Source organism: Aphelocoma coerulescens, chromosome 2 (genome assembly GCF_041296385.1).
Source record: "Aphelocoma coerulescens isolate FSJ_1873_10779 chromosome 2, UR_Acoe_1.0, whole genome shotgun sequence".
Classification (NCBI taxonomy): Eukaryota; Metazoa; Chordata; class Aves; order Passeriformes; family Corvidae; genus Aphelocoma; species Aphelocoma coerulescens.
Window position 1 is genome coordinate 74,990,220 of NC_091015.1, and position 24,273 is coordinate 75,014,492.

General features: G+C 43.5%; 1 protein-coding gene across 2 annotated transcripts in view; it reads left to right on the forward strand.

Moving 5' to 3' along the window:
- GMPR (guanosine monophosphate reductase) overlaps positions 1-24,273 on the forward strand; it is a 49,767-nt gene that overhangs the window by 8,049 nt on the left and 17,445 nt on the right. The window contains exons 5-9 of one of the 2 annotated variants that reach the window (XM_069008060.1): positions 6,575-6,656; positions 9,014-9,120; positions 14,683-14,725; positions 20,840-20,999; positions 21,931-23,424. In XM_069008060.1, the coding sequence (XP_068864161.1) occupies positions 6,575-6,656; positions 9,014-9,120; positions 14,683-14,725; positions 20,840-20,999; positions 21,931-21,988 (450 nt within the window). In that variant the 3' untranslated portion in view covers positions 21,989-23,424. Of the gene's footprint in view, positions 1-6,574; positions 6,657-9,013; positions 9,121-14,682; positions 14,726-20,839; positions 21,000-21,930; positions 23,425-24,273 lie in introns of those variants that run through there. The other variant, XM_069008059.1, reaches the window with a different exon arrangement.

Consider the following 24,273-nt stretch of genomic DNA (forward strand, 5'->3'; position numbering starts at 1 on the left):
CTTTCTGCTTCATGTTCACTGCAGTGAGAGAAGAAGCTGTTTCCTTGCTTTGGATCTGAAGTATTGACCCTAGTGACATGATTACTCCAGTGTCTTTGTCTTTGAAGAGTTGTGGGAGGGAGCTTAAATCACATAGTTAAAGCCAAAGATCATCTCTATCAGGAGTGGAAAGAAAATTATGTGTCATGCCCTCCTCCACCTCCCCACAGATTGCTGACTTTTCTGAGTGAGGAGGGAACTCAACCAAGATGAATTGCCCAGAAGGCAGAGAAGGTCAATGTCAAAGTCAGATATCAAGCCCAGATTTTAGTCCAGGGTTCTTAGGCCAGTCTCATCCGCCTTCCATGACTGTTCAGCTGCCTTCCTGGTATCTCTGCTTTTGTGGCTAAGGTTATTGTTACTTCAAGCCTCATTGTCCTGGGAGGCACTTGTGCTTGTACCACCTGCTTGAACACATTTACAGCCCTGATCTGTTCAGTTACCTTCTCTGGTTGTAGCTCCTTTCTCTGAATGTGGCTTAATACGGCTTATGTTTTTCATCTCTGCACAGTGATAATTTCCATTCCTAAAAACATGCTAACAAACTTGGGGTGTTCAAAAACCTTCAGTTTTCCAAAGCCTCCAGAGTCTGTTCAGTCCTGAAGGTGTCTGATTCAACTAGAGACACCCACCTCTACCCCGCTTCCAAGTGAGCGCACACTGTGCCAAAATGGCCTTTTGAAGCTGTTCCTGGCTGAAATGCAGGAGCTGGTCTAGGCTCCTTTTAATGGTAATCTGGAAGACATGTCCTGCTGCTACCTGTTCTGGCTGCTTTGATGTGTTTGTGCTATGCCTGCAATATGTTCTCTGGTGTTGTGGCTTTCAAACAAAAGGGCTAGCAGTTAAATAGGAGGTATAAAAATAAAGAAGCTTTCTCATGGCTGAAAGTGATCTCCAGGACCTTGCAGGCTGTCTTGTTTGCTTTCCTCAGCATGACTATTCATTCCACAGTCAGCTGCAGTGCAATACATGACAGTAACCCAACCGTGGATCTCGGGGAATGTGTGTTCCCAGGGGCCATGTAATGGGTTCAGCTCTGAGGTTGAAAGGGGATGTGCAAAGCAACTGTGGTTAATGTAGTACTCTCTGTGGCCAATACTCCCATGTAGGTGGAGGATGTCTCTTGTGTAACAGCCTTTCAAATGCATGTTTTTGTCTTTTTAAATACTTGCTTCTCTTGCTTCTATAATCACATTACCTTATTTTCTTCTGCTGGGTTCTGACACAAGGTTTTTTTACTCCTGCATTTTGTATTCATTTACAAAGAAGATCAGTTTCTCCATGGAACACCAAGGGTAGGGAAGACAAACAGGCACAAAGATACAACATGACTTGTCTTAAATCACTCATCAGGTTGGGAATGGGGGAAGAAGGAGTGTTTAAGTCTTCTGAGTGTCTCACAAGTGCCTCCCAGGACCAGGAAGATCCTGAGGAGGATCACCCTTTGGGGTGTTTTGCTGTTGCACAGCGTTATGTGCATCCATTGGGCTTGCTTGCTAAAGAAAACCTTTAGTCAATGTTCATGATGGAGGATCAGAGCCTTTATATTACAGGAGTCCTTATTTATTAGTTTAATTGTAGACGTTAGGGTTATTCCATCACCCTGAAAGTTTGTTTGCAAGCTGAGTTATCTTTGCCAGCAAGATCTGCCAAGTTTTTATCCTGAATTTTTCTTTTCATAGAATTCCTCTGTTCATGATACAGGAGCAACCCTGAGGGGGGAAGCAGGGAGTGTGGCAGGAAGAAAACTGAGGCAGGAACGCACTTGGAGATACTGTAGCAGCCACAAATGTGGGCCAGAGAAGGAGACAAGCAGAACTGCAAAGCAGAAGCAGAGGGAAACAGCAGGAGCCAGAAACTGTTGCTCTTCCTTGGAGTCAGTAGCAGAACTTTTCTGGGCCTTAGCTGGAGGCAGGAGTCAGAGAAAGCCATGCAGAATGCTCTCAGTTCATCCCGGGAACACAGGGTAAATGCAGTCATGGCATGTCCACCAGGGCTGAGGTCTCAGAACAGGAGCCAGGCAGGATCCCAGGATAGTAGACGGTGATACTGCTGAGCCCATCTCAGGTCAGGCACAGTACTGAGTGCAAACACCCACTGGGTATGGCTCAGCCTTGCAAAGGGCATCTCCCTCCATCTCATGGTTAAGCACCCCTTGTTTTGGTGGGTGGGAAGTGTCCTTTGGCCGTCTTCCTGATAATGTGGAGGCACAGACTGTGCTTTCCTCTAGGATACAAGAAGAAAGTTTGAGAACTGTTGTCATAGACACTTCTCCCCAGCTCGATCCATTGCCATTTGCCAGCAGCTTTCAATCAGTGCAGCAGTGTTCCTGTCTTAGGCAGTATGAGTTGATATTTATAGCAGGCTTTCATGAGGCACAGTATCAAATGCCTGACTGAAATTCAGAGGCACTGCCCTACTGTGCTCACTAATTTTGTATCTCTGTCAGAGAAGCCGTAGTCTTTATAATCCTGTTAGGTAAAATCCTGATCTCATTAAAGTCAGTAGGGAAGCTCCCTTTGACTTTTCTGAGGCCAAGATTTTCCTCAAGACTGACCCACAGTTCAGTCATCCTGGATAGTGCTGGTATGACCCATGGTGATGCTCAGATGAAACCTTGTGCTGAGTGATGGTACATCACAATACTTGCACTAATTGCTGTGTTCCCTGACTACTTGTGTAAACACACTATAACGTGTATTCTCTGTAGTGACTTCACTGTGCAGGTTCCAATTCCATTCCATTCTTTTAAGTGAATTTTAAGAGGGTTTCATTTCTGTAGTCTTAGTCTTCTATATTGACCTTTTCAGATTTTTTTTTTTTCAGTTGAAGTATTCTGGCTTTACCATACCAGTGGGGACTTCAAAAACCCTTTTGCTTCTATTCAGCTGTCCTACTGGTATCAGTAATAAGACAAAGCATTGGTTTCAGTAAGGCAGAGTTCAGCTGGATGTGAGAAAACAGATTTTCCTTCTGCTGTGACAGTGGGGTCTCTTCACATACAGATAGCTGTGCCTCTCTCATAGTGTTTTTTTTTGTGCTCTCTGAGGTCTGCAAAGGGTACCTAAAAAGAAGCAAGCCTCTCATTGGCAGGTCGAAGTCTGCTATGTAGATCTCCATATCTTCCTTGAAAATTTGTTAAGGATCTGCAGATTCAGAAAGACAGAAATCACTGATGTGTGTACATGCATTCCAGGAAAAAATGTATGCTGGGGACATAAGTGCTTTTCCCTGCTAGGATGAGCATTTTGAATCAACATATGCAGTTCCAACATTTTCTAGCAGTAACTTAACAGTAAACGTCTGGTTAGCATTTCTGAAGAGACAGTTTGACAGCCCTCTGTGCTCTGCTAATAAGGAGACACTGCTGTTTAAGTTAAATACATATTCGATCCCAAATCTCATGGAACCACTGATTTTAATACCTGCTCGTTCCTGTTTTATGAATCTTTTGCATGTATTCCAGTATTTCACCAAGTTGTAGTGTGGTGTGTGTCATACAGCACAGGTGGTCATCTGCCTTCCAGAGGTAAACTGCTTCCTTCATGTCCTAAGTGGCACACTCTCCATTACCCCACCTTGGAATGTACAGCACTTAGTATAACAAACTACCACTGAGCAGAAAGGAAGCAGCACTTAGCTGAAACACTACACCGATTATATATTCTTTATTTCCTGACTGTTCTATTTTATTTTTAATCAATATCATGTTCTTTTGAGCAAAGTTAAGTGGTTCTGTATCATAGACCACAAATTGCTGCTTTGTATTATTATTGTTTTTATAAGTGCTTCAGGTGGTGGCTTGTCAGCTGTTTCAAGCTAATAAAAGGAGGAAGCAAAATTCAATAAAAATAAATAAATGGTGAAATAGGAGTCAGAAATCAGTAAGTGGAGAACAGGCCTTGCCCAGTATTCACTGGGTGCCCTTCTGTTGACTTCAGCAGTAGTTATGTTTGAATAAAAGATAAGAAAATACTAAGTAAGGATTTTAGAATTTGCCTCCTCCTCTGCCCATATCAGTATGGCTTCAAACACTTGCTAAGTCCTGCAATATCATTATGTAAGAGATTTTCTGAACATCTCTAGATCTAAATTCAGATCTCCACAAATTAATAGCCCATCTTGGTACTAGTGCAAAACAGGTGATTTGGAAAACTGGGGGTTTATCTTGTGCAGTTTTTCTAGTTAGGAGCATTCTGTACACATGAGACAAGCCACAGAGCTGAAATACAAATAAAATTGGTTTGTAAGTGTCCCAGAGTACTGAAGGAGCTAGCAAAATCCCTCTCATCTCTTATCAAAGGTCTTGGGAGTGTGGGGAGATTCCTGCTGACAGAAGGTGAGACAGTGTTACTCCAGTTTATGAGAAGGGTATGAGAAACTAAACACTGAGAGGCATAGGGCATTGGGCACCTCTCTAGGAAGCCTGTTCTAGGGTTTGTCCAGCCTCTCGCTTAAGAATTGATTCCTCTGTCAGGTCTGAACCTCCCTGAGGGACACAGCTTTGAGTCATTCATATGCATCCTGTCACTGGATCCCAGAGAGAACTCAGCACCTCCCTCTCCACTTCCCCTCTTCAGGAAGCTGTAGTGAGCAATGAGGTCACCCCTTGGCCACCTTCTCTCCAAGCTAGACAAACCCAGTGCCTTGGCTGCTCCCCCCAATACCTGCCTTTCAGGCCCATCACCAACTTTGCTACCTTCTTCTGGCACATTCAAAGACCTTCACGTTCTTCTTAAATTGTGGAGTGCAATTTATAGGATTGCATTCCTGTACAATATTCCCCCAGAGTATGGGAATGCAATTAGTACAGCCTATAGTGAGTCGGTTCAGCATGTGCTAAGTCAGCGTTCATTTGCCTTGTGCAGCCCTTTGCAGAGAGGAAAGCATGGTCTGAAAATGCACTGGCTAACAGTTTGTTTTCAAATGTAACTCAAAGGATAGGTTTTAGCTCATAAATCTCCTTTGAATAGGATTCAAATGTCATTTGAAATCTTTGTTCTTTGAGGACTGTCTTTTCTCCAAAAGTCATCTGGACAGTGGACACTCCTGGCAAGGGAATTAATCTCTAGACTCACACTGATGGCTTATCCATCAGATCCGCATTTAGACACACGCAAGGGCCTGTCTTGTCACACTGAGCTTGCATCAAAATGTTTCTTTAACTGAGTAGACATAGACTAGCAGCTCTCTGCAGTTACTGCACCAGTTTTGCAAGCCAATTATCAAGTGCATGCTAGAAGGTTGGTTTGTAGTTTCTTTTATTAAAAGTATCAGTAATTTCATCACACTGGCATTCACAGCATCCATGGACCAGAAAAATCTGTATCTCATGGTATGTTACTACAGGCCCCCATATTCCATGCCCGCTGAGACTGTGTCAGAAGAGAGCCCCTACCTCAATAAACCACGTGTGAAAAACCATACTCTAGTATCAGGTAACCCAATGTCAGGGGAAGTGCTACAAGTTTCTGCTACAGTTTGGAGTAGGTAAATGTTCCTGGAGGCATGAGGAGATCACAAGGTGACTGTGAGCCAGGCAAATGCATTCTTGTGTGTCAGAAAAGGCAAGTGTTGTGCAAAGACTTGGTGAGAACTCACGTGTACCACTGTGGATAGTTCTCATTCCTCAGGTTCAAGAAACATCTGTCTGGTATGACTTCAAGGAATTCTGTGAAGGCAAACAAAGATGAAGCAATTGATTAGGGTTGTGGAGAGCCAATAGAAGAAGATTTCTAGAAGAAGGAAGACGAAGGCTGAGAGAGCTGCCTTCACTTTCAACAAAGATAACAATGTAGCCAAAAGGAGGAAAAGAGCTATTGAAGTGCAAGGAAAAATATGGTAAAGAACACAAACCAGTTCAGAACTTCTTTCAAAGAAGACGTCACCCTAAACAGCACGCTCTCTGTATCTCTGCAATGGTCATGCAGAGGGAACCAAACCCCTGTTTTTAACCACTGGTATCACCACAACCAAATTGTATGAGTGCTCAGATTTATATAGTCTGGATGTACATACCAATTTTGGCACCCATGTACAAAATTAGAAGAATAGTACCTTACTTACTCTTTCAGTGGGCAAAATGCTGAATCCTAAAGGAAAAAGATATTTTCCAGAGTTTTAAACAAGATCTGAACATCTTCCTGCAAGTTGAGTTAGGCAAAAGGCGTGGAGGTCTCTAGGTAGGAGAGGTGGAGGAGTTCACTGTATATAAGAGAGAAGAATAGCCCTTATGGTTAGGGATGATGTGGTTGAGAGCCTCTGGGTGAGGATTAGGGGAATGGATGACAAAGCAGATATCCTGATGGGATGCTAAGGATCAGGGTTTACTGGACTAAATTCATTTGACTTGAGAATGTACCTGTATGACTGGTTTAATCTTGGTGGCACATGCAATGAACAGTATGGTGAACTATATTCTCCCATACTCTGTATAGTTCAACTTGTAAAAGCTCTGGATAAGACTTTACATTATGATCATTACTGCAGTAGTCTTGAAGTCTCCTGTACATGTGATATTGTTCTTTTTGTCTAGGCAGGCAATGTGGTGACAGGAGAGATGGTAGAAGAACTTATTATTTCTGGAGCAGATATTATTAAAGTGGGTATTGGACCAGGTAAGTCAAATAAGGGTGGCTTTTGGTACCACTGGTGGAGGAGTTGTCCGGATGGAACCAGTGTATAATGCTGTTTTCTTGCCTGTTAGAATGCCAAGATCCACTCAGGTCAATAAAGTACCAGTGACCTAGCACACAGAGTATTTAAGAAATACACAGGCAGGTTGCTAGTGTTTCATAGTGCACAGAGTTGCATATTGCTCCTTCAGTCGGTGAAGATGCCTGTTATTGGAAGCACTGGGCTGCCTGAGTTCCTGACATTATCACTGATAACATGTTGTGTTTGGGAGCACTTTTCTAGCCTGTTGAAAAGAGGATGAGTCATCCAAGCTGAAGCTCAAAGGATACTGTGCTCAGGTGTCCACTTCTGTCAAGGAAAGATGGGTTTCTGAATAGCTTTATGATTTGTGTTCTGTGAAGCTGAGGTTATCCTTGTCAATGTCCTCACAGATGCAATGGCGGTAATTGCAAAATATGGGTAACTTTGCCTCTAGCTGTTACTATTGCCTGGGAGCTAAAATTTACATTAATGCACTTACATGCTATCTATCACTCTAACGTTTCCATGGATAAATGAGAGAACTCTAAACTTCTTACAGTGTTTTTCCTGTCTTCCCTAATATTGTTGTCTGGCATACACTGCCATAATCGGTCTTTTTTTCTCCCCTCTCTCCTTGTGCCTTCCTTCACATATTCCTTCTCTTGCTATTTTCTTCTTAGACTGCAGCTGGAGTCGCCATATGTGGGCTAGATTTTAAAGTGGCTAGCACAAATGCCACTGACAGTATAGCTGTGATCAGCCAGTGCAGTGCAGGCAGATTGTTTACTCTGCAGTGCATGAGTTACAGTCCATGAATGGATAACTGGAGCAGAGAAAATGATGTAATAAACATTGCAGTTGTGCCCAGGAAGATGTCAAACAATAAACATTGCAAAATACATGGAGAATAAATAACAGAGATGTCATAGTGTAATTATCACAGGCAAATTCAGATTTAAAAGAAGAATAATTATAGTTTGTAGCCTCAAACATGGAAATACAAGTAAATGCTGTATCATCCTCCCTGAAGATCTTCCTGAACAGATCTGTACAAATTGACCACGGAAACCCTCAAGTAACAAATGTTCCTCCCTCAGGTCTTCAGGTTCTTTTCCAGATAATGATCCATCCTGTGGAAAATGGCAATGATTTATTATAAAGCATTACATACACTATAAAGTACAAGCCCTGTGAAAATTATATTAAAACTAATTTTGTTACTATTTTGCAAGAATTCTTCTCAATGTTTTCACTTTGTCAGTTCTTTGAAGGATCTTTGGTAACTTTTGCTTTACTGGTAGCTTGAATATACCTGGATATCAGCTGAGTGACAGGATCCAGATTTCACTGCATTTGGTTTAGAATCTGTTTTGAAATTCTTGTTATCGTGCAGACCTTTTAGATCTGTGTCCTAAATTATAGGACCTAGACTGGCAAAAAGCAATCCTCATTTTGACTCTTAATTTGAGGAAAAAATAGAGAAGGTATTCCAGAAGGTCTATAGCCATGTTGCTATGTTGAACTATAATTAAATTGGTTTATGTATGTGTGTGTGTGTGTGTATATATATATGTTTATTTTTATTGTATATATATATGTATATATATATATACATATATATATATATGTTTATTTTTTATGTGCATACATACATGCATGCACAATGTATGTGTACAAATAATATAGTTCAATTATTAGATATAGTTTACATATTTCCCTTGTGTTGCACTATACAGCTTTCAGATGATTACTTATCTCGCTTTTTAAATGCTATGTGCTGATTTTTTTATATTCCCCAAAACTGCAGTCAAGCAAATATTTCTGCCTTCAGTATTAAACAAATAATGGGAAAATTGTTACCAAAAAAAAAGTTAGATTTTACCACAGAATTACTTCTTTAAACATGCAGAAAAGAGATAGAAATATTTATTAGAAGAAATGTTCAGGTAATAACTGCTACTGCTGAGTCTCACAGGTTGTGATTCTAGTCCTGTTGTCCCTTCCAGGCATCTCAGTCAGATTGGCTTTCTTGTGATGCAGTAATTCCCTCACTGAGAAGTATTACTGATGAGACCTAAACTGGGACTTGCCCTGGAGAAGAAAGGGAGGACATTAGTCTCCTCAGCTATAGCTCCCATGAAGTTGTGTGAGAGCATTTAAAAACTCAAGTTCCTATGTGTTCGTTTTATCTCTGAGAAGCTACCATTGGCATTAGAGACTTCTTGAGAGAAAAATAGTGCTGATAGAAACACTTTTTTTTGGTATCATTTCTGTCACCCTAATGGGCTATGTTTATTCCTCTCATTCTCTTGTCTAGGTTCTGTGTGTACCACTCGGATTAAGACAGGGGTGGGCTATCCCCAGTTGAGTGCTGTTATTGAGTGTGCAGACTCAGCACATGGCTTGAAAGGACATATCATCTCTGTAAGTAACTATCATCCACTCTCAGATTCCCACTGTGCAAATTGTTGTGGAATAGGAGAATCAAGCAGTCTAGTACCCTGCATGTTAAAGCCTGGCCTTCTGTCATCTCAGCTGACTCCTGTATTAGCACCTAGGACAGTCAGTGGAGATCCAGATGTAAAGAAACCAACTCTCTCTAGCATTGAAAAGACGTGGGCACCTCACTTCTGTTAATGCCTTTGGAAATCTGCTTCTTGCTCCCTGAATGGAGTAAGCTGTTATGTAAACAGAATAGGAAGCTTGATTGTGTTTTCACTATTGAAGCAAACAGTAATTCCTATGAAAGGCTTCTGAAAAAGGAGTGGAATGTAAACATGGCTTTCCTCAGCGAGTGTGACTGAGGGGCGGGCAGGCAGTAGAGGTGAGTACAAGGTAAAATGATGCAAGCCCGTCTGTGCCCTAGTTGGATTGATTCAGACAGCATCGTCACAGAGCTCTCTGCGCAGGGGCAGGAGTGTTCGAGGTGGCTCTTTTGAGCACAGCTGGCACGTGAGCCACTTATGTTCTCACCAAACTCTGGGGAAATAACAAGCCTGTGGAGGAAAAAGAGCATCTGTCTGTATTGCGTGCTAATGGCAGTTTCCACTCTATCAGCAAGACCATCTTCACCTCACACAGAGAAAAGAAATTGGTAAGCATGGCCCCAGACTGAGCTAGAGTGCAGCCTGCAGCACCCAAAGGTCCTGTATGCTTGGGCATACATAGGCAGGCAGCACGCCCTGGCCATGTCAGGCTGGCACAGCCTCTGCAGGCTGCGTGTGAGGCAGCTGCTCATGGGGAGGGCACAAGGGTTCACCTGTGTGCTGTGCTCACAGCCAGCAGCCTCCCTCAGCTGCCATAGGAGAGATCACACACTGGATTTTAGATCTACTGCCAAGTGAAATCATTGGAAGGCCCTGGTTTCTTCGATCCAGTTGGGACTAGTATCCATGTGAGGAAGGAGGAGTGTTGTGTTGTGTTGTGTTGTGTTGTGTTGTGTTGTTGAGGAAGGAGGTGAGAGGAAAACAAAGTGATGGGCAAAGAGTTTGATTGGGTCTCTTGGAGTGTAATGGAGTAGGAACACGTGTTACAGTCAGATCTCTCTTGCTCTTTATTGTTAATGAATATGCATTCCCTCCTCTCCATGGCTCCTTTATATGAATTTTGCAGAAAAAAAGAAAAGCAGTCTGTGATTTTTATGACTTGGGCAGTATTGCAAATGTTTCTGTCTATAACAGACAGTAGAACATGTGTGCAATAGAGCATGAAAGCCTCACTCGTTACTATGAAGGCTGGATAAGTATAGGTGTCATCCTGGCAGTGATGCTCAGAGACCCATCTTAGTTCTGCAATAATCATTTTCTGCTAGCAGCCCTCAGAAGAATGCTGTTATCCTGATTTTACAAGAAAACAGGGAGTGTGTACTTAGACTGCTGAAAAGTTAGATGGTTCTGTATTGTATCTCCTCTCCTGCTTTGGGAATGGATCAGTTCTTGACTTGCTCAGGTTTCAGTGATCCCACACCTATCAGCCCCCTAGACATTATGGGGGAATATAGGAGGGCAATTTGATACCTTTCTACTACCAACATCTAGGCCAAGGGAAATATCTTCAGCTGCAGCTGGGGTCTCTAACATCACTTCAGCTCAACTCTGACACCCAATCTAAGAAGGGTAAAGCAAGGGTAAAGATATTATGCCTGAATTCTAGAGCATTCAGATGGGTATTGGTGTATTTATTAGGGAAAGAAAAGGCTGGACTGCATGGTTGTTGCCAGAGCTCTGGCAAGAATATCGTGGAAGAGAGGTGTCCTCATGACAGAAAAACACCATATGGCAGCAATTCTAAGTATAGAATTGGGTCTGGTGGCGACAAGTATACATGGCATCCCTCAAAATGTCTCACTGCTGTCTTTCTGGGGATTGAAGAAGGGGCACACCCTACCTGAGCCAAAAGAAATCCCTACAGGCAGAGTATTACCACAGCTGTCTGTGTCAATTCCCCAGGAGAAAATGTGTCTGGCATTTGTTATATTGATATGGAAGTAGCAGGAAGCATATGAAAAGATTCGAAGCCTACCACCTAGCTTCGTGTAGGTTATAGCTAATGGTGTGATATGGGTTAGTCCCTTGGGGCACTTTCTTGTATCCACTTCTGTCTTGTCCAGTACCTTCATCAAATTGCTTCTTGTTCTTGTTATGCTGGTACAACTTCCATATGAAGGAAAAGATGCTGTCAGAATGAGGAAGTGGTGGTGCTGAGCACAGTATAGGCACTGCAGGGAACACAGCACAACTGAACCCTGATCTTAAGGAGCTCTGCTAGAATGGGAGCACTATCTGGGATTTTAAGCATTCTTATTACTGAAGTTGTCATGTATGATTTTTGGAGCTGATACGTTGACAAAGAAAGTGACAATTTTCAGTCAAACATGATAGTCCAAGTGAACACCTGGTGTCTGTGTAGTCATTTACACAGAGAAGTAGGAGGTAAAATTGCACCAGTTGCTTTCCTCATGCTAAATTATCTGTAAGACTCAAAGCTCACCTCAGAAATGAATCTTTCATGACTCACTGAAAGCAGAGAGGAAACCCTCCCTAGGATACAGACAGTTTCTGTCCCATGCTGTTTGTCTGGGAGCCAGTAGTCTCAATTTTCATTCTTGCTAATCCATTGGCCTTGAGAAAGTGCTGCAGTGAGTTACAGGAGGGGGCCTGCTTGAGATAAAGTTTCTGTTTCTTGTAGGTCAGAGAAGTCCTCTGCTGGACAGAGAGGCAGTCACATATTCTAGTAAGCCAGCAATGTGGGGAATGGAAAGCAGCCTTGCATGTGTCCTCTCTCATGTGGCTATCATTTGACAGAGATCCCTGTTTCCCCTTCACCCTGCCTGGGTGATGGGTCACCAGCATTCAGTGAAAAGAATGACTAAGGGCTTCTTCACCCAGCTGCTGCCATACTGTCTCTTTTTCCACACAGAAATATACCCAGTATATGTAGTTTAGAATAAAGCACCATATGTATTGTTTTTTCTGCTATATATGCCACATACTTATATATTTTCTGCATAATAGCTATCTGATTGCTGATACTGTAGAAAGCACTGGTTATGCAGTTTATTATAAAGGTTGCTTGAAACATAAATCATAGTTATAAACTCATTATAAATTGCATATGATACTAAATGTTCAACCAGTGCATACTGGTTTTCCATGCTGTATTTTTTTTTCCTTGGGCTAAATTTTTTTGCTGTTAAATGGCTTGTCTATCTGGAGAACAAGACTGGGGACAATAACATTACTTCAGCCATACTAAAGTAATTCTGTTGACTGGAAAGCTGCTTTCCCCTCTCCTTGTTCCTAGCACCCACTTGGCTCAGACTCATGCTCTCTACAGGTTCCATGACCATAACCCTTTCCAGTAGTCTTACTTTGGAATTATGCCAATTCTCCTGAATTCAGGGGCAGATTTTTACAGATTAATTTCTCCAGGGTTCTGAGGTAGAGGCTGAGCCTGCAGCAAGCTCTGTAACTCAAGCCCAGCCATCTACAAGTAATTTTGAACCCAGACCCAGGGCCCTGTTGGGACAAGCTGAATTTCAAGGGGAAGCTTCCAATGCAGCAGCAGAACAGTCTTACTTGGTAAACAGAGTGCCTGATATTTCACATGGAATGAAGGGCTTTATTGCATATAGTTTTATTATATAGCATCTTCTGACATAAGTGCTTAGGATGTTCCCTTTTCGTTTCCCTTTCTGTGAATCGCTAAATTTACCTGCTTATCTGAAGTAACTGGAGACATCTACAGATAAAGAAGGGCTGTGAATCATCATTGTCAGTTCCTTTTATCTTAAATGGTAACTGGTGAGCTTTTGGGCAAGTCTCTTAAGCTGCTCAGCATTTTGTAATTTGGTAACATTCAAAGTGATATCTTTTGAAGACAGTGATTAATGGTTACACAGTAAGGCCCCCCATCCTCTTGGTACTTTCAAAAGCATAAAACCTTCATCACTGCCACCACTGGGTTGGTGATAAAAGTCAGACACTGAGCCACCCAACAACAGCTGGCTGCAACCCACCTACAAGACAGCATTCACAGCCAGTGTCTCTCAGACAGTAAGAGTCCTAAAGCTGTTCTTTGGAGATTATTAGACCCTTCTTTCTACCCTGGCTCTTCCTCCCCTGACACATGCACACGTACTCACACCCTCCTCCAGGCTATGTCAGATTTGTTAGAGGGAAAAAATTGCACAAGGAGAGCCCTTAAAAGGAGAGAGAGATTCAGCTGTCAACCCAGCACTCATTCCTGGATCTGACAGCAAGGGTCTCTAAGCTCAACAAAAGGCAAAATGTGCTAGAGGTTAACAGCAAATTGAATGAAAACCCTTAAAGTTCTACCAGGCACTGTTTGCAGTGGGGTGTCCTTTGAGAAGCCACTCACTTTTGGATCCACCTTCTCAGTTTGTGTCTGAATCCTTTCCTGGATACACAGAGTTTCTAACCCACAGCCCTGCTGCCAGCTGCCCATCAAAGCCAGCTCTAATGTGGCTGATGGGGGGCGTGTCTGGCCGTGCTCTGCCGCAGGTCATGCACAGCCACGAATTTCTGCCAACAGGGAGGTGAAACAGCGTGAGGTAACCGGCCAGTCTAGGGGGTTGCTTCAAAAGCAGGAAGGATGTTGGCAGTCCGCAACGGATCCAAATCATCAAAGGAATGGGGAGCTCTCCTGGTACAATGACTGTGTAGAGAAAAGGATCTTTCATCTGGTGCTCAGACCTTTACAAATCCTAAAGAACCATAGCACATGATGAGCTCTGCTGTGTGCCATTCCTTTTTTACAGCTCTATCACGCATACACAGCTTCCCTGTCCTCAGCTGAAACCCCTTCATCAGCCACTGCTTTGCACTGAAACTGAAATGTGTAGGTTTAAAATGCTGGAGATCCAGAGTGCTGTTGTTTCCTTACTGAGCCCATAGCAAACAGTTAAGGAGTAGGATGAGAGGTTCATTTTCATTTACCAAAGATTATATTAACCAGGTTTCTTGGAGATTAGCAGATAAAAATCCAATATAGTTGATGGTATATTCCCTCACCCCTCCCACTGTGACCTTTTAATGTATTGTAAACTGCTGAGAAACTTATTTTAAATGTCTTCGGTGGTTTAAGGTAGAGGCTTGTGGTACCTCTGCATCACACAGCCTTTGATTAAAATGGCAGGGGATGATTCAGATTATCAGAGGAGGTTTTGTTTTCTGGTTTCTGGAATTTGGGAACTTGCAGTCAGGAATTTGCATTGCTGCTGTTACCAGTGGTATTATCAGTAGACTGTACAGTAGAGTAGGTGAGCCTAAAAGAGGTAAGCAGTGGAAAGGATCACCTGGATTCCCTGAAAACGTAGCCAAGATGATACATACCAAGTGCACAGTCAGCTCTCTTGACACGCTGTTCCTGAGCAGGGGCCGCAGTGTTGCAGGTTGCAGAGCTCCAGTGCTCACTGGGTCCCTGGGTGACCTCGCTGCCTCTCACTGTTGTCTTTTCTTTGTGCAGGACGGAGGGTGCAACTGCCCAGGAGATGTCGCCAAAGCGTTTGGTAAGGACATTGTTGTGACACCCCCACGTGTTCCTAGCACCCCTGGCAGCAGGGATGCAGGAATCGGTTTGACCCTGAATGTGTAATCAATTAGCAGGAGGTTACATTCGTCCCTGCGGGTGACTCCAGTGAAATTAATGCACCAGGCGTGAATTTGCTCTTTGGAACAGACAGTCCAAATTCTGCAGTGCAAAACATAGAGTGGTTGAAGTGCTATGTAGAAATTATCTGCCAGGTGTGTATGAGATACAGCCACTGGGAGAGTAATACAAAGAAAACTGATAAGAGTTTCTTCTGAGTAGGGTTCAGACATGCCTGTAACATTGCCAGATCTGGCTGACTTGAGCCTTGAGTGGAAAAAGAGCTGGTGGAATGCATGTTGGACAGAAGAACAAAACAAAAAGGCAGGCCAGATCCCTGGAGATGTTCTCAGGATCAGCTGTCCACTTGAAGAGATGAGATTTTATTTATACTGTATCCCCTAGAGCTAGGCAGATGTCTAAAACATCTAAGTTAATAATTAACAGATTTTGCTTTCATGCCAGTAAGTTCAGTGAACTGCACCAGCTCTTGGTGATAGAATAGAGGATTTAATCTGAAAGCACTGTCTGTTGGGCATGAAAGTTATGTTGGTATGGGGGGTCAAACTCATGATTGTCACTTAGCCATAACCTTGTTACAGCAGCATATGGGAAGCAGGCACTAAATGCATCCTGAGATGACAAGACATTTAAAGGTACTCCCCCACCTCCCAAAATGCCAGACTCTTTGTAGGTGTCAAGTAGGGTAATGCCTGGAATACAGTGGGACAGCACAGTCTCTCACTGGGATTTCAGGGTGGTATGAAAACAAGAGATAGCACATTATAATACAGAATGTCTGCTTTGCAGGAAGATTTGCAAGTTTAGAAATAGAGGCACACCTAAACTCAGCTTACAGACCTGCCAAGAAAAGCTCTAGGCCTCCTGGAAAGGTTGAAACCAAAATCTGTCTTCTAAGTTTGCAGACAGCTCCTGTTTTGAGACAGGTCAGATGACAAGGAAGACTTAGAGAATTCAAAGCACAGCTATGGAGTGGTTGCTACCAGCAATGAATGTGCTTGGTCAGAGGATTTCACATAGCCCTTGTGTTGCCCAGTGGTGATGTGATGCGAGGAATAGAGAATTCCAGTTGGGTGATTCCAACATAGCTGAACAGCACCATCCACCCTCTTAGACAAGATTATATTAAAGAATGCCAGACCTCTGCTCAGCCCTCACTCTGATGTGCTGCCTGCAGTGAGGTCTTTGTTCTGCCTTTCTCTAGCTTCACAGCTCACCAAGTTCTTACTGGTGGTGTGGTCCTTGGGAGCTTGTGAACTGAGACTGTGACCTCACTGTATTCCCAGCTGTCTGCACAGAAACTTTCTTCAACAAGAGCATTTCCAGAAGTTAGAACAACAGGAAGCAACTTCACAGTGTTTCAAATGTTTTTCTTTGTGGTGTTTATAACAAGTCTGAAAGATCCTTGTAGTCTCTTTGGGCTAACTGAACCTAAACCTGCTTGAAGCCTGTGAAGACAGCTCCTGGCTTTCCTGTTTGTCAAGAGGTGCTGGGATTCACAGTGGTACATGTCTGAAGGCTGCCACAGAATTATTCCTTGGACAGAGGAGCATCAGAAAGCTGACATTTTACAGGCAATAGTTACACTCTTGATAGTAGCCCAGACAGATCAGACTGACTGTGTGTTGCAGCTACAGAGCTGGAAATGATGGAGATGACCCTGAGGCAATAAACTTACTGTGTCTGGTTATGTACAGTTGAGGTAGACACACTGTGAACATCTGATGAGCTGGGCCCAGGGGTGCATTTGTCTAAAGTATGTGGCAAAATAAGCTTTGAGATAACATTATTACTACCAGTGTTTATTGAATGCTACTGAAGTGATTGGCTATCCGAGCCTCATAGATCATAGCCACCATGCCCAGCATTTACAAGTCAAAGCCTTGACACTGACTTGTCGAGCACAGACCTCTGCACTTGAGTCACATGAATGTATTGGATAGCAAAGACCAGGTGATGAAACACACAGATGTACAGCTTCATCTAGGGATGAAGGCCGGGACAAAGCATGGGCAAGAGACATGAAGAGGACTTTTGGTTAAAGCAATTCTGCTATCTCTTTTTAGTGGATCACTGTAAAATCTTCATGGGATGGGATAATTCACTGTAAAGCAGTGACAAAGCATCCATTTGAATCATGGGCAGTGTGAGGGAGTCCCAAACATGAAGACTAGCACTGACAAATGGCTAAAGGTATGACTGGAGGAGCCAAGTTCTTGGAAACAGGAAGAGTAGAGTGGACTGAGTGAGCGAATTGTGAAGAACCAAGAAGTAGATGCTGAGAAGCTTTAAGCTGACACCACTGACTGGTGCCAGGACTCAGAGGCAGATTGGGCATTTTGACAGAGGGGAAACAAGGTAGAAGCTTATTTAAAAACCCAAGGAACAGGGAAGCACTGAAGGTGAGGGACAAAAAATGCTGGGAGACACATACTTTGAGGGAGAGACTGCTGAAATTCTGGAACTGCTGAATGGGAACCTGGTATGGATTTGGTAAACTGAAGATGTCACTGCCATCTGGGTATTAGAGATTATAATGAAAAATATGTAGGTTGATAGGAAAGAAAAGAGCTGTTTTGATGCAGGAATGAGAGAAAGCACAAAAGAACTTTATGCTGGGGTCTCAGATGGTTCATATAACTGAACCCTTGGAAAGGCTGATAACATGAACACATTTCTCAGAATGCACTAGGGAGGCACTACTGTCTCCTTTTTTAATGATGAGAAGTCAAAGCACAGAAATAGTAAGTTCAGTTGCCTGAGGTCACATATATTTTTGTGACACAGCCAGAAGAGTGTGCTTTTTGAATCCTGTGCCAGCATCTTTAACACATTACTGCTGTTCCTTCCAGCAGTGATGAGAAGAGACGCAGGAGCAGGGAAGGAAAAGGAAGGAAAAATCATATAGAAAAGTCAACTGGGGACATACACTAGTTACAGATTACACCAGATCGCACTGGCTTTTTCTCCTGTTTTTAATAGCTCTGTGTGTACCTATTGTTGCAAAGCTCACTGGCTCAGCTGGAGCACAGGTGAATGTTGATTCCAGGGCAAGTTCTGGTCCAGGCAAGCTTACACTGCATCTGCCTGGAGGGCTGCCCAGCCCACAAATCCAGGCCGACTCCAGCTGAATTTGTGCAGAGCCAATCTGGTTATCAGTGACTTGTATAATCAGACATACAGAAGACATCTGAGGGACTCTGTCCAGATCCAGCAGAACTGTGTGAGTGCTGCAAGCTTGGGCTGGCATCACCACTGCTGTTCTGTAATGGCTTGAAAGAGGAGGCACTGTGAAATGTGAATGAGTAAAATGAGCCCAGATACAGCATAGGCCTCAAGGGGAAAGTCAGTGCACGAAAGCAGTGTTGTGTAAAAACAGGACTAGTCTGGCCAGCTCTGGGTGAGCTACTGGGATGCTTGTGTGCAACATATCCCATCACGTCCTGTGTTATCTAGGGGGTTGTTGCCAGCTGTTCCAGTCCCCCACAACCTGAAATAATGGCACACTGTCAGTCTGTACTTGAAAACAAAAGACTGCATATGGATGTTGCAAACATCACCAGTGCTTCTGGTAGTTATACAAGAAAAACATTCATAAGTTAAAGACCATGCTAAAAACTACAACCTCTTGGTCAGATATTAACTGGTAGAAACATAAAGGAACAGACTTGAAACTTTCAGATATCTTTGCAACGCTGAAGCACAGTGGAAAGTTCTGGAGAACATCGGAGAAGTATATTAAATATGGGCTTGTCATTTCTGAAGCAGCAGGGCAGCAAGCATGTGTCGTTTCAATGTTTAGACGTGCTGCATCTGCTCTAACATAGCTCCTCTCTTCTGGGAGAGCTTGATGAATTATGTTGTAGTTTGCAAAAGTTACTCAAGTTGGATGAGTTTCAATCCTGTAATTCAAACATATTTGCTTCCCTCCCAAAAATATGCAGCCAAAAGGAAAATAATAAATAGATACTGAAGTGCACAGGAACCAAAATTCTGTGATTCTGAAGTGTAGATTTCATGTGCCTTTTGCATTAATAATTTGAAGGTTGTAAGACCCACAACCAGAAATGGCAGTAGAATTGGGCATCAGGAGATAGTCTTGACAAGGCAAAGAATCCAGAATGTCTTTTGACTTGTTTAAATGCCCTCTTTGGAACCTTGACCTCAAGGCTGTCCCTCCTTCCTCATGTTTTCTTCCACCCATGAAGAAGACATAAACTAGATTTTCCAGGGTGCTTATTTTTTGCAAAGATGGAGCAAGGTTGTGCCAGGTAGCAACAGGAATTTGCCACCAGCAATTAAAAGATGAGTATTCCCTTTGTTTTTGGCAGGTTAATAGTAGTAGCAGCCATGAGTTGAACCAAGACTTCAAAACTCAGCCATCTGAAACAAGAGAGCTCAGGAGAAATCTGCCAGGTAGCTGACATGGTAGGACACCTGAATGTGCCTGGCTATAAATATTGCTTGTGATGTGCTTTGCCCAAGCCTGATTTTTAATATCCCTTTACCATGGTCATGGTGTTCCTTTCAAGCAGCCACCAGGGAAGGGGAGGTGAGGTCAGCAGAGCAGCTGAGTGCTCTGTCCCCAGGCATTGCTGCCAGCTCTGCTCTTTGGCAAATGGGTGGAGGGAGGAACTGGCACACTTCACCCTGTCATGTGTTCTAAGATCAAATATTCCCAAATTCAGGTTTGGCAGAAGCTGAGCAGACTTGATAGTGATTTCACTTACTTTTCAGATTTCAAGGTCTGGTGCTATTGTTTGGATAGTGACAGAGATCAGAGAAAATCCTAATGCCAGACTTACCTAGTCTGGGATCTCCCCAGAGTTTGGAATTGTTCTTAACAGGATGTGTGTAGTTCAAGCTCATCTGCTTTCTGTGAAGTGAGGTTTATAGCTCAGTTCCTTTGCCAGTTCTGGGAAGAAGCTGAGCAGTGAGGAGACCTGTTCTGACACATACATGTTGAAGAAGCAGAAAGTATGAACAGGAAAATGCTTTGTTTCAGGGGTGGGTCACCACAGGCTTATAAAAGACTAAAAGACAAACTTTTCCAAGCACAACTAGATATGCCAAAATATCACAGGAGGAGCTGCTGGTGGAATAGTTCCAGCCCAGCTGGAAATATTGGAGATCACAGTAGAAAACTAAGAATGATTCCAAAAACCGTCTTCCTGATCTTACTCCCAGTGGAGCCAATTTCATGATTTACAAAGCCAGAGGAGATAGACAGACTGAACAGTCATGACTGAGTATTCAGTGTTGCTATTCAGTACCTGGAACATATTTAGAAGTTGTAGCTATGGGTTAGACCTCCTTTGTGGTGCATGCTGAGAACCACAGAACCCAGGTGTGGTGGTCCTTGGCCCAGAATTTTTAAACAGGAACCAAATGCAGACCCATCCAGATCTCTTTGACTAGGGATCATCCAGAACAACACTGAACACATATGGCTGATGGACTTGAAAAATCCATAATTTCAATTAAAAATCTGCTTGTTTTATGTCATTGTTGGGAGGTGTACATTACATTCATGAGTCTGTTTTCCTTCAGAGTACATCCCCACTCACAGCTTGTGGCCTAGAAAGCTCTTGAAGTAGGAACCATCCACTTCTCTGTACAGCATTGAGCTCAACAGGTCCCAACCCTGTGTTTAGGACTTCTGATTGCTGCAGTCACAGTTAATAAGGAATCGTGCTCAGATACTATCACGAAGTAAAGGGTTAAAACTGAATTTGAAAATAAGATACTGTTGGGTAGAGTAGAATAATCTATATCTTTGTCATTGTAACCGAAAAGTATTTTTTCCATTTAAAGTACCAGAGAATACAATTCAGCCTGTGTCAGTTCCGCAGCAAAGCTTTTCTTCCAAGTTTGCTGTGACTGTTACAGGAGGGGACTCTGTACCAAACTTTTAAATGCTGGTTATTGTTTCTGGAGATCGCTGTGTTCTTGCTTTGTCTTTCACCTTCTTCTCCTTTCCCTGCTTTCTGACGTGTCCCTTTGCTGATCACAGGAGCTGGTGCTGACTTTGTCATGATTGGAGGAATGTTTGCAGGCCATGACCAGAGTGCTGGAGACATTATAGAAAAGAATGGCAAGAAGGTGAAACTATTCTATGGAATGAGCTCTGATACAGCCATGATGAAGCATGCAGGAGGGGTTGCTGAATACAGGTATGAATTCCACACAGGAGCAGTTGCAGTGAGCCATCCATCCAGGAACTTCTGGAGCAGAATTGTGCAAAAGGAAACAGGCCTCTCCCATTGAAGAAGCTGTTGCCTACGCTTATGACAGCAGATCTGAGGGAGGGATGACATCCTGAGGGAGACAGAGAGAAAGAGCTAGAGTTGGCTAGCTGAGGGCAGTGATATTCACTTGTTTGCAGCTGGTGTGGTGTGCTGTCACTGCAGCACCAGCGGTGTGGTCTGGGAAGTTATTAGGCACTTTTCTGACTTTACTGGTCCCTCAGGATGTGTATGAACTAAATGCTGGAACATGGCATAAAAGGCTGCAGTTTCTGTGCCTCTGCTTGTCCACATTGGGTGTCCTGTTGGTGTAGGGATCCCCAGCTAACCCACATGCTCCCTTCTGTTTGCAGAAAGTGGGTGCTAGTGAACTGGTGAAGCTCAGCTGGAGTTTCCCCAGTATGGAGATAAGGGCCCAGGACGTCCAAAGCACTCAGTCACCAGCAGCAGCCCCAGGACTCCCTTCTGCATTTGTTGGGCAGTCTTCTTAGGCAGCAGAAGCCTGCTGTACAGTTTTCCCACCCCTCTTCTGGTAACAGAGCACCAGAGTAGCCTCAAATAATGCAGAATGCAGCAGCTTAGTTTTTGAGCTAAAATCCTCAGGGGAGAAGAAAGGAAGATGGATTTTGCAGAGGAATCTGTTGTCCATTGCTATTTTACTCCAGAAAGTGCTGAGAATTTTGAGTTTTTGAAAAAGCAGATGACACCAGAAAACCTCTATGTCTTTTCTCTTACGAGTGGCAGTCATAGTCACTACCCTCAGACAACAGGATTCTTACATACTTTGTTAGAGAATGACTCCTTACAGTAAACACTGGTTTATTGAGGGGTCCCTTTTGATTCTTCTCTGCTGGCGTAGATTCAGGCTCTGGTCCCATCTGGTAAATTGCTGTTTGCAAGAGTCTCAGACACAGTGACCTGACCTGCTGTTCCAGCCAGACACTCAGGACTGATGGGTTTTGTTGGCCTTGTCTGCTACAACCACTCCAGCATACAGGTTTTTCCCAACGTGTCCAGCTGCTACCACGGGTAAGAGTTGCAGCTCTGTGAAGGTGACAGCACAGAATGTAAAGCAGAATGGGATCCACAAAACAAAATGGAATTCACGCTTTGACACAGAGACAAGCTGATAGATAGCAGTCCCAGATGTCATGCTACATGGAAGGATCTTTGATCCCACCTCCTGTTCTCCACCCCAGCATTGACTCCTATGGTGGTTTTTGTCTGCACCATAAAATTGTAGCACGTTGTGAAGTGCAAAGTGGTAGAACACAGCCTCCTTCAGAGTATTTACAGCCATGTCCTTTGGCCTAAGTCATGGCATCACAAAATCATTTGGGTTGGAAGGGACCTTTAAGGTTCATCTAGTCCAACCTCCAGTACAATGAGCAGGCGCATCTTCAACTAGATCAGGTTGCTCAGAGCCCCGTCCAACTTGGCCTTGAATGTTTCCAGGGATGGGGCATCTACCATGTCTCTGGACAACCTGTTCAGTGTTTTTGCTTTCAAACACGACTGTTTATTTGCAGAAGAAAGAGCTGCACAGGAGGCCATCTGCATCTGAGACGACCTGAAATGATGCACCAGAAAGATGTGCTTGCAGATTCCTGAGTTTTGATTTACTTTGGGTTTATATGCCATTTCCCAGAAGCAGTGTACAGTTTGGGGGCTCTTTTTTATTTTTTTTTTGTCCCCCAAAAATCTGCTTGTCATCAAAGCCTCTGAACAAATGCTCTGAGTGGACAGCACTAATAAGTGTGTCAGAGTATAAAAGTGGCAGCTGCCAGTTGCATGGTGGTGCTGGCAAGCTTTTACCTGAGTGATCATTTCCTGTCCTGTGCTACCCTGTGTTTGAGTCAGCTGGAGTGTGGGAAAGGCCTGGTGCTGATCAGGCATTTAGTTAATGGCAGCTCCCTGAGAGGTCACACAGCAGCCCAAGCGTGCTGCATGGATCTCAGTGCAGCACGGTCATTAGGGCCCGGCCTCCACAGAGGTGGTTGAAAGTTGCAGGAAAACTTTGGGAAAGCTGGCTGTACTAGGGGGATGAAGGACTAAAGCAGCTCTTAAATTCTGTTCCACCTAGTTAGGTGTGTGTGATCTGGTAACAAAATTTATTGCCAGCAGGAGAACTAATTGACACTGGTCCCTCTTAAAAATGAGATAAAGTGCAAGTATTCCATCTTGTAGGAGCAAAGGATGTACAGAAATGTAGGGAGCTTTAGGGACCGAGTCTGAAGAGCTGGCCAGAGTAACAACACGAACACCGGTACGATTTGAGCATTGTTCTCCCCTTTATTGTTTGCCTATACAAGCTTAGATCTACTTTTGCAAAGATTCACACCCAGTCCCTCTAGACGGCCTCTAATCCATGGGGGAGCCGACCAGTGTATTGCTTTGCCAAGGACTCTCAGGGCTGCCTGCAGCCAGGGGCCAGTTCAGGGGTTTTTCCTCAGCAACCCTGGGTTGTCCAACCTTTCCAGGGGTATCATATACCCCTGTTCCATAAGGAATCCCTCTACACTGAGCTGTATTTGGCTCAGTCTAGACAGACCCTTTGAACTCATTATGGGCAATGCTATACAGATTTGGCTTGATCCATAGCTGTATTTTGATTTGCATCCTCAGTTTAAGAATTCCCTGGGGACCAAGTTCTGAAACTTTCTCAGCAGCAAGGGAGCAGGAGCACAATCTGAAATTTTCAGTCCCTGTTGAGATACTGCATTTCTGTGCCACTAATGGGTAACATAGAAGGAGTCTCCCAGTCTACTGCTAGATACAACAGCTCCAAAAACTAAACCTGTGACCCTTGGCTCTTAACTGTGAAAGTGCTGATACCTGTCTTCACTCTACAGCCCTGACACAGAGCTGGCTACCTGTATCAGCCTTGGTCTCAGTCTTCCTTGGCCTGTCCCAGCATGAGTGTCACTGTGGTTTAAAAATAGCAGCTGCTAAATCCAGCACTGTAAATGTGCTGGGCATTGGAGGGGGATTTGAAACAGCATAAGACTTTGCTTTGAATTGCTCTTAAAGTTACAGGAAGTTTAATCACTTCCTAGTTAAGCTTATGGCAAGCTTGAACCAAAAGGGTTCTTAGTCAGCATTTTAAATGCTGGAAACCTCAAACTTGACCCAGACAGGTCAAGTCAGTGGGGTTCCTTTGTATGCATTTAAAAAGCCCAGCTGTAAGTCTGTATTGGTGACC